The following is a 12,995-nucleotide window of genomic DNA, read 5'->3' on the forward strand; positions in this document are numbered from 1 at the left end:
ATCTGACCACTCACCTAACTTGTCCAGGTAACCCTGCTTAGTATCATCAGCAAATTTGCTAATGTTATTGCCAATACCATCTTCTATATCATTAACATATATTGTAAAAAGCTGCGGTCCCAGTACTGATCCCTGTGGTACCCCACTGGTCACTGCCTACTATTCCGAAATAGAGCTGTTTATCACTACTCTTTGTTTCCTATCAGCCAACCAACTTTCAATCCAAGTTAGTACTTTGCCCCCAATACCATGCGTCCTAATTTTGCTCACTAACCTCCTAAGTGGGACTTTATCAAAAGCTTTCTGAAAGTCCAGGTACACTACATCTACTGGATCTCCCTCGTCCATCTTCAGAGTTACATTCTCAAAAAATTCCAGAAGATTAGTCAAGCAAGATTTCCCCTTCATAAATCCATGCTGACTCTGACCTATCCTGTTACTACTATTCAGATGTGTCGTAATTTCATCCTTTATAACAGACTCCAACATCTTTCCCACCACTGAGGTCAAACTAACTGGTCTATAATTTCCTGTTTTCTCTCTCCCACCTTTCTTAAAAAGTGGTACAACATTAGCCACCCTCCAATCCGCAGGAACTGATCCTGAATCTATCGAACTCTGGAAAATAATCACCAACGTATCCACGATTTCTTGAGCCACTTTCTTCAGTACCCTGGGATGTAGACCATCAGGCCCCAGGGACTTATCAGCTTTCAGACCTAACAGTCTCTCCAACACCAATTCCTGGCAAATATAAATTCCCTTCAGTTCAGGTCCTTCAGCCACTGTTACCTCAGGGAGATTGCTTGTCTCTTCCCCAGCAAACACCGATCTGAAGTACCAATTCAATTCTTCTGCCATTTCTTTGTTCCCCTTAATATATTCCCATTTCTGTCTTCAAGGGCCCAATTTTAGTCTTAACCATTTTTTTGCCTTTCACATACCTAAAAAAACTTTTACTATCCTCCTTTATATTATTGGCCAGTTTACCTTCGTACCTCATTTTTTCTCTGCATATTTCCTTCTTAGTAATCCTCTGTTGTTCTTTAAAAGCTTCCCAGTCCTCCGTTCCCACTTATCTTTGCTACGTTATACTTTTTCTCTTTTAACTTTATATATTTCTTAACTTCCCTCGTCAGCCACGGCCACCCACGCCTCCTCATAGGATTTTTCTTCCTTTTTGGAATGAACTGATCCTGCAACTTCTGCATTATACACAGAAATATCTGCCATTGTTCCTCCACTGTCATCCCTGCTAAGGTATTGCACCATTGAACTTTGGCCAGCTCCTCCCTCATAGCTCCATAGTTCCCTTTATTCAACAGAAATATTGTCACTTCCGATTGTACCCTCTCCCTCTCAAATTGCAGATTGAAGCTTATTGTATTCTGGTCACTACTTCCCAATGGCTCCTTCACTTCGAGGTCTCTGACCAATTCTGGTTCGTTGCACAATACCAGATCCAGAATTGCCTTCTCCCTGCTAGGCTCCAGCACCAGCTGTTCTAAGAATCCATCTTGGAGGCACTCCACAAAGTCTCTTTCTTGAGGCCCAATACCATCCTGATTCTCCCAGTCTACCTGCATGTTGAAATCCCCCATAACAACTGTAGTAACGACAGGCCAATTGCGAAAGGCCAATTTCAGCTCCTGATTTAACTTACATCCGACATCCAGACTACTGTTTGGGGGCCTGTAGATAACTCCCAAGAGGGTCTTTTTACCCTTAGTATTTCTCAGCTCTATCCACACTGACTCTACATCCCCTGATTCTAGGTCCCCCCGCGCAAGGGACTGAATATCATCCCTTACCAACATGGCCACCCCACCCCCTCTGCCCATCAGTCTGTCCTTATGATAGCATGTGTAGCCTTGAATATTCACTTCCTAGGTCCTGTCCACTTGAAGCCACGTCTCAGTTATCCCCACAATATCGTATCTGCCAATTTCCAAAAGAGCGTCAAGCTCATCCATCTTATTTCTAATGCTTCGTGCATTCATGTATAGTATTTTTAACTTGTTACTGCCCTCACCCTTCCTATCAACTCCTATTTCACTCAACCTTACAGCATGATCCCTTTCAGAGTTTTCTGCCTCATTGATACAGTTGTCTTTCTTGACTTCCCTTGTTCTAACTTTCCCTCCAATTTCCTTCTTAAACATCCAGTTTGTCCCCTCCCCCCGCTATTTAGTTTAAACGTAGCTGTGTTGCAGTAGCAAACCTGCCTGCCAGAATGCTGGTCCCTAACCTATTCAGGTGCAAACCGTCTCTCTTGTAGAATTTATGCTTACCACAAAACATACCCCAGTGATCCAAGAATTTAAATTCTTGCTTCCTGCACCAGTTCTCCAGCCACACGTTCAAGTTCATTATCTCCCTGTTTCTGGCCTCACCAGCCCGAGGAACTTGAAGCAAACCGGAGATAACCACCTTGGATATCCTGCTTTTCAGCCTTCTTCCTAGTTCTCCGAAGTCCCGCTGTAGTATGTTCCTTCTCTTCTTCCCGACATCATTTGTGCTGACATGTACCACCACCTCTGGCTCTTCACCTTCGTCCTTGAGGATTTCCTGCACTCTGTGATGTCTTTACCCTGGCACCAGGAAGGCAACACACCATCCTTAAGTCCCGCCTGCTGCCACAAAAACCCCGGTCAGTTCCTCTCACTATGGAATCCCCTATTACCACGGCTCTGTGTGATGTCCGACTTTTCCGCTCTGTCTCTATGCCAACTTTTGATTGACAGACCTGGCCGCCTCGCGGACTGGCAGTGTCATCTGTCTCTACTGTTTTCAAAAGATTCAACTTGTTCCTGACAGGTACTTCCCCCGGGGTCTCTTGCACCTGTCTCCTCTCTGCCTTCCTCATTGTCTGCTCTCTCCTGGTATGATTGGTGTAATAACCTCGCTGAAGGTCTTGTCCAGAAAGATCTCGTTCTCTCGGATGAGCCTAAGATCCTCGAGTTCTTTCATCAGTGCTGCAATCTGCTCTGTCAGTAGCTGAACGTGCACACACTTTCCACACTTATAGGAGCCAGACACACCAGAGTCATTGACCTCCTACATCAAGCATGTAGCACACTGAACCAGCTTGGCAGTCATGTCTTCACCCTCTTCAACTGTGGCATAATCACTTCACTCAACCTCCTTGTCAAAAGACTCCTGAGCTAAAGCCTCACTCTTCAATCCACAGGAACTTACTTGGACCCTCTTTTTGGGGCAAGACTGTGGACTTTTGATTTAGGTTAGAGGAGGAGCGAGGGAGGGAGGCCCTACTTTGTAGGACCTGGGGTCTAGAATACACTCACTCAAATAACAATCACTTATCTTCCCGACCGGCTTTGCGCTCTGCCTTCACTTCCGCCCAGCTCCCGCCGCTCTCTGATGCGAAAAGCTTCAAACCTTCAAACTATTGCTAATTAAAAATTGATTAAATTTGAAGAGGAGATTGACAATGTCCCGTAAATCACCACACTCTGGGCTAGTGAATTCCACAGATCCATGATCCTCTAAGCGCCATAGTTTCTCCTTGTAGAGTCACACAACAGAGAAACAGACCCTTTGGCTCAACCAGTCCATATTGAACATAAACCCAAACTAAACCAGACCCACCTGCCTGCTCCTGGCCCATATTCCTCTAAACATTTTCTTTTCATGTATTTATACAAATGTCTTTTAAACGCTGTAATTGTACCCACATCCACGACTTTCTCTGGAAGTTTATTCCACACATGAACCACCCTCTGTGAAATCTCTGTTTTAAATCTGCTATTCCTTTCCTAAAACTATGGCCTCGCCTCTAGATTGCCCCACAAGGAAACATCCTTTCTACATCTACTTTGTAAATCCCCTTTAGCATCTTAAATACCTCAATTAGATCTCCTCCCATTTTTCTAAATTCCAGAGAGTAAGGCCTAACCTGCTCAATTTCTCCTCATAAGACAAATTCATCTCTGGAATCAATCTGCCCTTTGAACTGCATCGTTTTCACCTCATGCAGAGAGAACAAAATAAATTGTTTGTTTCTTTGGCACTGGAATAAAATTATTTAAATTGAGGCTCTGCTGAGGGCAATTGCATTAATCCTGCATTCACTGATTCTGTAATGATACCCATCTGACATCAAATTGTACTTCATTGGCAGGTCACTTATTGTCTAAAAACGAACATTACAAATTATGGCTTCAAGAAACCACAACCACTACACCGTTCACACTAATCGTCTCCAGCAGGCATTCTAATGTTGGGTCATTGGCCTCAAAAAGTTAACTATGTTTTTCTCTCTCTGCCAATAAAGCCAGACCTGCTGAGTTTCTCTATCACTTTCTGTTTTAGTTCAGATTTATAGCATCTGCAGTTCTTTGATTTTATTTTACAGCCTCCTTGTCACGTCTGCTATGCAAATGTAATCAGACGCGAAATTAGAACAGTCACATTGGCTTGGCACTTCTGAAGCGCATTCATAGTTCACACTGGAAAATAATACTATGGAGCTGCTAAAATGAGCTATAGGTATGCGATCCTTTGATGAGGTTTTGATTCCTGGATTGTTTTGGCAGAGGCTTGCAGTATAGCACAGGAGGAGTATTCAGTATCACTGTGGCATACAATTCAAGACAATAAGGGGGGGAAGTGGGGTTGCCCTGGATGCAGAGGAAACTGTGTATCGACAAAAATCTTCTGAGGATCAAGAGAGTGACTGGAAGTGACATTCAAGAAAGCATGACTGAGCTGAGTTTGGAATTCCTTTAGTTGTGAAACTTTCTGTTGTTTTATAGTAAGCAGCCCCTACTTAGAGCAAATTATATGTAGACCTGATTATTTTTTGCAGTTCTTTACATCTTCTGTTGCTGAATAAATGTTTCCTTATCCATAAGTGTGCATAAGTTTGGTATCTTCACTGATACCATTTTCACAAATCTGCATATTGCAAGTCACGTAGCAGGCAGTGGGACAGGGCACTAACATCACATTACATTAATGTTGTACAGTTTTTAAGGTTTCAGTTAGCATGATCTCCCAGTGTTGAGCAGTAAAGCCGCTCATAATAGGTAGCATTTGGCAAAGAAACCTGACTCTCCTTTTCATTCTTCCATCATTCAATATTTTAGATACAGCATAGATTACTAAATTGCCCTGAACAGCATTTAAATTGAACAGCAGTGCTCTGTGCAGCTTCTATCAGCAGACTATTGTACAATGGGGGAGAATGAACAAGTATTCATATCTCAGCTCTACTTTGATAGAATGAAACTTTGCCCTGAGAGATATGTGGAATCATCACTGATTCCTTTTTCTTACTCACAAGATGGGTGTAAGTGTGCAAGATGTGTACAGGGTAACCTTAGCACAATCCCTGCACATTTACTTTAGCCTCAGTGATGTCCACGTTAAAATGCAACTCCTTGATTACAGTTATCAACCACCATGTGTCAAGAGTCACCATCAGGGGTCAAGGTATGATGCTATTTGCAGCTAAGAAGTTTTCTTTGCAAAAGATATCCAACATTTGGTCATTGCAACTTCTTTCATCTTTGGGATCTCTGAAGAGGCTGCTCAATTCTGCAAAGGATATGACTTAACCAGGTATAACAGTGACAAAGATAATGGCACAGGCGTTTTAAATTTACAACTACATATATATTTAAAGAAGCGGAGCTTCTCGTGTTGGACTAGGGTAGGGAAGTAACACGACACCAGTTATAGTCAAATAGGTTTACTCACCTGATGAAGAACCAGCACTTCAAAAGCTTGTGATTTCAAATAAAACTGCTGGATTAAAACCTGGTGTTGTGTGATTTCTGACTTCATATATTTATAGAAGTGGATGATGGTCTACTATGATGTGGCACCCATTCCATCAATGTGCCCTCAGTAAAGTTAATTTCTTCCGTTCTTTCCTACTGCATCTAACTGCAACCCCAATATACACAGCTGGAGTCGAAGCAATCTGCACTGAACAAAGCCCTGTTGGCCTTGAAGATTAGCTCCTGGGGGATTTTTGGGCTCAGACAGCAGAGGCCTCATTAAGGTGACCAGCCCAAATGCTGGTTGCCATTTGGGCTACTGCAGACTTTCAACATCCTGGGGGGGGGTAACCATTGGTCAGAAACTGAACTGGACTAGTCACAAATGTACTGTGGCTATAAGAGCAGGTCAAAGGCTCAGAATCTTGCAGTGAGTAACTTAGCTTTTGACTCTCCTAAGTCTACCCATTATTGACAAAGAAGAAGTCAGGAATACAATGAAATACTCCCCAGTTGCACGGATGACTGCAGGTCCATCAACATTCAAAAGGTTTGCCATCATCATCATGGGACAAACCAACGCTGTTGATTTGCATCACAAGCACAGAAGTTCACTCTCTCCACTAATGACACTCAGTAGCAGCAATGTGTTCTATCCACAAGGTGCACTGTAGATATACCTTAGATACACGTTCCAAATCTATGTTCACCAGAATCTAGAAGGACAACAGCAGCAGATACATGGGAATACCATAACCTGCAAGTTCCCCTACTAGCCACTCACCATCCACAATTGGAAATATATCTGTTTCCTCCTGTCCATGGGTAAAAATCTTGAAACTCCCTCTCTAATGGCATTGTGAGTCCATCTACACTAAATGAATTGTAGTGGTTCAAGAAAGTCAGTTAACACCATCTTCTCAATGGCAACCAGAAATTGATATAAATGCTGGCCCAACTAGTAACCCATCCCAAAAATGAATTGAAAAATACTTTGGCAATACAAATGGAGGGCAGGAGGAGGACGGTGCAGGTTACATGTGGACTGTTCTGAAAGAAAGCTTTTGAAAGTTTGTGGTTTCTTCTCCCTATGGGTGGCTACTGGCACCAGCCCACTTTCCTGATAGGAAGGGGAGTTAGAGAGAGAACAGGGTCCCTTATACCCCTCTTGCCTTGTTATTGATTCTGAGTACATAGCTGGACTGATGGATTGCAGGTGCATGTACATTTCTGGCAGATACAGTCCGCTGCACCTGGGTTTCCATTGTGGTCAACAACCTCTCCACAGAGAAAACCAGACAGGAGTATGTCAGAGATAGTACAGAACTGATAATGTCGACAAACCTCTGTCCTTCACTCAGTTTACTGTCTGCCTCTGTCAAATCTGCCTGATGATCCTGTGCCTGTTTGTATTTTGACAAAGTCATTAATGGCCATGGAGTCATCTTCTGCCTGGGACTAAGCAGTTGCCTGGTCTCTGGCAAACCTCTGAGTGTTAAAGTCCTAGGGCCCTTCTTTCTTGAGCAGATGTGGAGATATGTCAGTGAAAGTCTCTGAGGTGGTGGACAGTGCAGGAGAAAAGCTTGCTGGCATATCCTCTGAGGGTTCAGTAACTTCGTCCTCAAAAGGTGGAGGTAGAAGTGAGGGCTTCTGGTGCTAACCTCTTTGAGGCAGAAGTTTGCTGGGTGCAGCTATTGTCTGCATAAAAGAAGAGAGGGAATTGCTTGCATAGGAGAGATAAATGCTCATGCAGTTTAAGAATGAGTCAGGATAGGTGGTAATAGGGGAGCAGTACAGCCCAGTAGAATGAAATTTGCTCATTTGTTATCCATGGATGTCTCACCAGTGGTCACATTCTACTTTGGTCAAATATAAACTTTTTTCCTCACACGGCGAGGGGAGCTTTATGTGTACCACCTGCTCCACCAGTTTTGGTGCTCTTGGCCTGCAGTGAGCCATTTATGTCTGCAATTGTACAAAGGGAGTAACTGAATATAGTCACATCTGACCATCTTTATTCAATTTTTTGAAGTGGTAACCGGGTGTGTAGATGAGGGCATTGCATTTGACATAGTCTTAGACTTCAGCAAGACTTTTAATAAAGTTTCACATGGGAGGTTGATAGTGAAGGTAACAGCCCAAGGGATCCAAGGAAATTTGGCTAAGTGGATCCAGAATCTGCTGACTGGAAGGAGGCAGGTGATAATTCAGAGTGTTTTCTGCATCCAATGGGGTTCCACAGGAATGGGTGTTGGGGTCTCTGCTATTTGTGGTATATGTATAAATTATTTAATTTTGGATGTATGAAGGTGATCAGTAAGTTCATGGATAGGTAGATTGGTAAATAATGACGAAGGTTTGATGAGCTGAACAGTAACAAATGGCGTTGAATCTAGATAAGTGCAAGGTAATGCACTTGGGCAGGAGAAACAAGGAATACATGATGAACTCTGGGGAGCACAGAGGTTCAGAGGGCACATTGGTGTGCATGTCCACTGGACCCTTAAATTTGCGGACAGGTAGATATAATCATAAGAACATATACGAATTACTTGGCTTTATTACCTGAAGTATAAAGTTTAAGAGCAAGGTAGTTACGCTGGAATTGTATAAATCGTTAGATAAGCCATACTTAGAGTACTGTGTGCAATTCTGGAACCTATACTGTATGAGAGATGTGATTGCACTAGACAGGGTGATGAGGAGATTTACCAGAATGTTGTCTGGGCTGAAGAATCTTACTTCAGGAGAGAGATTAGATAAACTGGGTCTGTTTTCCTTGGAAGAAAGGAGACTGACATGAGTGAGATGTATAAAATTGAGGGGCATAGATAGGGTAGACAGAAAGGAAATTTTCCCCTTGGTGGAGGGATCACTGATCAGAGGGCACAGACTTAAGCTAAGGGACAGGAGGTTTAGAAAGATGTGAAGAAAAAGGTTTTCACCAGAGAGTGGTGGGAATCTGGAATGCATATGTATAAGGATAGTAGAGGCAGAAACCCTAGCAATACTTCAGAAGTATTTAAATTTATACTTGCAATGCCAAGGCATAAAAGGCTATGGGCCAAATGCCGGAAAATAAGTTTTTGATCGGCACAGATTCGATAAGGCTGAAGGGCCTTTTTCTGTGCTGTAAACCTCTATGAATATGATGGAAATAGATAGAAGAGGAATTAGTAATGATGCACAAGCAAAAGAGTGGCACTAATGAGTGAGCAGGAAGCACAGGGAGCAGAAAGTGTTAATACTTTGGAAGGATGAAATACGTGAGAGTTGTTGAGTGGACACGCTGCATGCAACATGAGTCCATGAGCCTTGGTAAGATGAGTGTGTACTGGCAGAGTTACAGTGAGTACTGGTTTTATGAGTGCAAAGCAGCAGAGAGTAGATGGTAGCACTTACCTGTGTGGCATGCAGAAGAGCATTAATCTTCTTCCTCTACTGCTGTGCATTGTGTTTTACCCAGGACAATGCACAAACATGGTTTATCCCAATCCAGTTTGACTGAGTCTGCTGGTTTGGCCTTCTTTGCCAGCTAGCAAGATACAGCCGTATTCTCCTCTCCAACACACCATCAACCAGCTCTTATAGATCCCTATAGGCGAACTGCAGTTAACTCACCTTTCCTTGGAGAAACAATGGAGGACCACAGTTTGAAGGGCAGTTCCTAACTTGCAGCGTCTGAAGTACTGGGGAGCTCGGCTTTAAATATGGTGTCAATACTATAAATGTAATAAAGTTCTGGCAGCAGACAGCACTTCAGCCTCTGGTTGCTAGACTGCTTAAAATGGACATGGTTGAGGTCAACTGCATAATTAGTGAGATGAACAGCAAAAGATTGTGTGAGAAAAGTCTCTGTGCCACAGAGGACTAGGTGCCACAAATTTTACTTTAAAAAAGTTGCCTAAAACTGGTAAAATTCAGCCTAGAGTGTCATATGATATTGTATTGCATGACTTAACTTCTCATTGAATTTTGCAAATATGTGATTGGATTTTAATTAAACTTGGGTGAGAAGGGGATTGAGTGTGTGTCGCAAACAGTGCCCTCAAATAGCACGAGTATTTTGAAACCTCTGGATCATGTTGGAATTTTCAAAGCAAGAGTGTGGACTGTAGGAGTCACTTGCTTCCAGTGACTGGCCTGCTAAGCTTCTTGAGGAGTTAGTTAATGGGCTGTGGAGGGCCAGAGGGAAATTTTAATTCATAAATTGTCGAACGGTACAGCCTGGCACATATTAGTACACAGATGATGGGTTCAATGTGAGCGACAATAAAGTGATATTTTTTAAATGATGTGAAACATTTTCCCAAGAGAGTATTGTATTCAATTGGATACTATGCCATTTAGTTGGTCATTTAGCCACTGTTGTGTACAGTGAGGACATTGGCCCTCAGATGTATTACTTAATTGCTTCTGCATAATAGCAATAGGACCAATCATAGTTGTCACTTGCCATTGACATCCTTGTTCAGCAACCAATTATTGCCCTTTGGTAGCACATGCTGCCACAAATTGGAGGCTGAGCTCAACTTCAAACTAAATTGTGAGTTCTACATTTAAAGATTGCGTCACTCTTAGCATGGGGGTCAGGATATGGAAATTATCTGGGTATCACATTGTTAACTCTCAATTGCTATGTTCATTTATTAGGTTTGTATATATATATACATTGAAGTTTAATTTACTTCATATTTGGAAAGCCCATAAATTCTAAACATGACAACCTTGACAACATTAAGATGAAAATAGGTTCATTACCTGTTCCTCACGTGTGGACCCGTTTTTTGGTTTTTGTCTTCGTAATTCTTCATATTTTTTCCTTTCATTTAAATATTCTGCTACTGCACTATTTGGAGCCTGCATGGTCTCTGTTAGCACACAAACAGAAATTACATCTTTGCATGTTTTTTTCCTAACTTGTATCCTAGAGGCAAAGTACATTCAAAGTATAATTGTTCCTATCTTCTACATAAGAAAAAGGTAGAGCGATAAACTGGCAATTATACATCAGCCAACCTAATGTACATGATGAAAACCTTTTAGAGAATCAACTTGCGATAAATGTAATTGACACTTGGAAATAATGAAACGTATTACACATAATGTCGATAGTGGCTCAGTTGATAGCACTTTCACCTGAATTAAATGGTCTTAATCACACAAATCAAAGCTGATGTGCAGTATTCTGAGAAGTGATGCTTTTTGGATGGTACGTTAAACTAAGGCCCAAATGCACTCTCAGCAGGTAAAAGACTCAAGCACTTCGGTCATGTGTTAGCCACAAAAAGTGGAATGTAAATTTATGTCTTTATTTTAATTCTTGCCAATATCTCAAAAGCTAGTCAGAAGGAGTGGTGAGTTGCTTAATTGTTATTCTCAGCGAATGTACACCCACAAGTTGTTTAGTACAGAGTATCATGATTTTAACCCAGCAACTGTAAAGGAATTACATCATACTTCCCAAGTCAGAAGGATATGTACCTTGGAAGGGAGTTTGCAAGTGTTGGAATTTCCATGTGATTGGTACCATTGTTTTTCTGGGTGGCAGAGATAATGAGGTCATCCAAAATGAAAGAAATATATTCCATCATACTCCTGAACCTGTTCCTCATTGGTAGTCTTGGCTGTCAGGTAGTGACTGTCTCACCACAGATTCTGACCTGCACTTGCAACCACAGAACGTGTGTGACCAGTCTAGTTACACTTCAGATCAATGGTGATTCCCCAGAATATTAATAATGGGGGATTTAAATGAAAATTTTGCTTAATGTTAAGAGGTGATTAAACCTTCACAAGTTGCAAATGGTGACTGAGTGCCTGTCTGGCACAAATGTTACTTGTCATTTATCAGTCTAAACCTGAATTCAATCCAGAGGTTTTATACACTTAATGGTAAGGTCCTAGGGAGTGTTATTGAACAAAGAGGCCTTGGAGTGTATGTTCATAGCTTCTTGAAAGTGATGTCGCAGGTAGGTTGGATAGTGAAGGCGGCGTTTGGTATGCTTTCCTTTCTTGGTCAGAGTATTGAGTACAGGAGTTGGGAAGTCATATTGCGGCTGTAACATTGGTTAGGCCACTGTCGGAATATTGCGTGCAATTGTGATCTCCTTCCTATTGGAAAGATGTTGTGAAACTTGAAAGGATTCAGAAAAGATTTACAAGGATGCTGCCAGGGTTGGAAGAGTTGAACTATAGGGAGAGTTGAATAGGCTAGTCCTGGAGCGTCAGAGACTGAGGGGTGACCTTATAGAGGTTTATAAAATCATGAGGGGCATGGATAGGATAAATAGACTAAGTCTTTTCCCTGGGGTGGGGGAGTCCAGAACTAGAGGGCATAGGTTTACAGTAAGAGGGGAAAGATATAAAAGAAACCTAAGGGGCAACCTTTTCACACAGAGGGTGGTACGTGTATGGAATGAGCTGCCAGAGGAAGTGGTGGTGGCTGGTAGAATTGCAACATTTAAGAGGCATTCGGATGGATATATGAATAGGAAGGGTTTGGAGGGATATGGGCCGGGTGCTGGCAGGTGGGACTAGGTTGGGCTGGGATAACTGGTCGGCATGGACAAGTTGGTCTGAAGGGTCTGTTTCCATGCTGTACATCTCTGTGACTCTATAAGTAGTTACTCATTAAGAGCTGGGAACTGAATACTATATCAGCAAATATCTGCATTTCTGACCTTACCACAGAAGGAATCCAACTGGAGAGTTGGATTACGCCTGTGATAGTATCCTGACAAGCTCCTACACAATATCTTTAATCTGAGAGGACTACCTCTAACAATCAGAAGCATCTAACTTTGTGGTAAAATGACACCAGGCATGGCTCGTTTTTCACTTTGATATATGTTGCCTTTAGATTTCCTATGGTTACTTCATACTACATTCAACATAATACTACCTTGCTGACAACAGTACTTACACTCACCTTGCCTCTGGAATTCAGCATGTCATATTAAAGTTTAATTAAATTACCCTGGAATGTAAAGCTAATTTCAGTAATGATGTTGCATGACAACTATCATTTATTGTTGGTTCACTAGTGTGCTTGTTAGTACCTTGATCTGTACTACATTTGATTCGAGGCTCACAATACATTTGATTCGAGGCTGACTCTTAATTGCCCTTTGAAATGGCCAAGGAAGCCATTCACTTCATGGGGAATTAGCAAGATACAACAAATTCAGACGCAGAGAAAATAGGAGAAGGAGTAGGCCATTCAACCTCTCGAGTTTGCTCCCCCATCCA

At 42.1% G+C, this 12,995-nt stretch overlaps 1 protein-coding gene across 2 annotated transcripts in view; it reads right to left on the reverse strand.

Moving 5' to 3' along the window:
* cwc27 (CWC27 spliceosome associated cyclophilin) overlaps window positions 1-12,995 on the reverse strand; it is a 281,202-nt gene that overhangs the window by 61,524 nt on the left and 206,683 nt on the right. For both annotated transcript variants that reach the window (XM_087988677.1, XM_043689542.2), the window contains one exon: window positions 10,506-10,615. In XM_087988677.1, coding sequence (XP_087844803.1) covers window positions 10,506-10,615 — 110 coding nt within the window. The remainder of the gene's footprint in view (window positions 1-10,505; window positions 10,616-12,995) is intronic.

This window comes from Chiloscyllium plagiosum, unplaced genomic scaffold, assembly GCF_037043375.1.
Source record: "Chiloscyllium plagiosum isolate Xiang-an unplaced genomic scaffold, Cpla_swu_hap1 HiC_scaffold_1, whole genome shotgun sequence".
NCBI lineage: Eukaryota > Metazoa > Chordata > Chondrichthyes > Orectolobiformes > Hemiscylliidae > Chiloscyllium > Chiloscyllium plagiosum.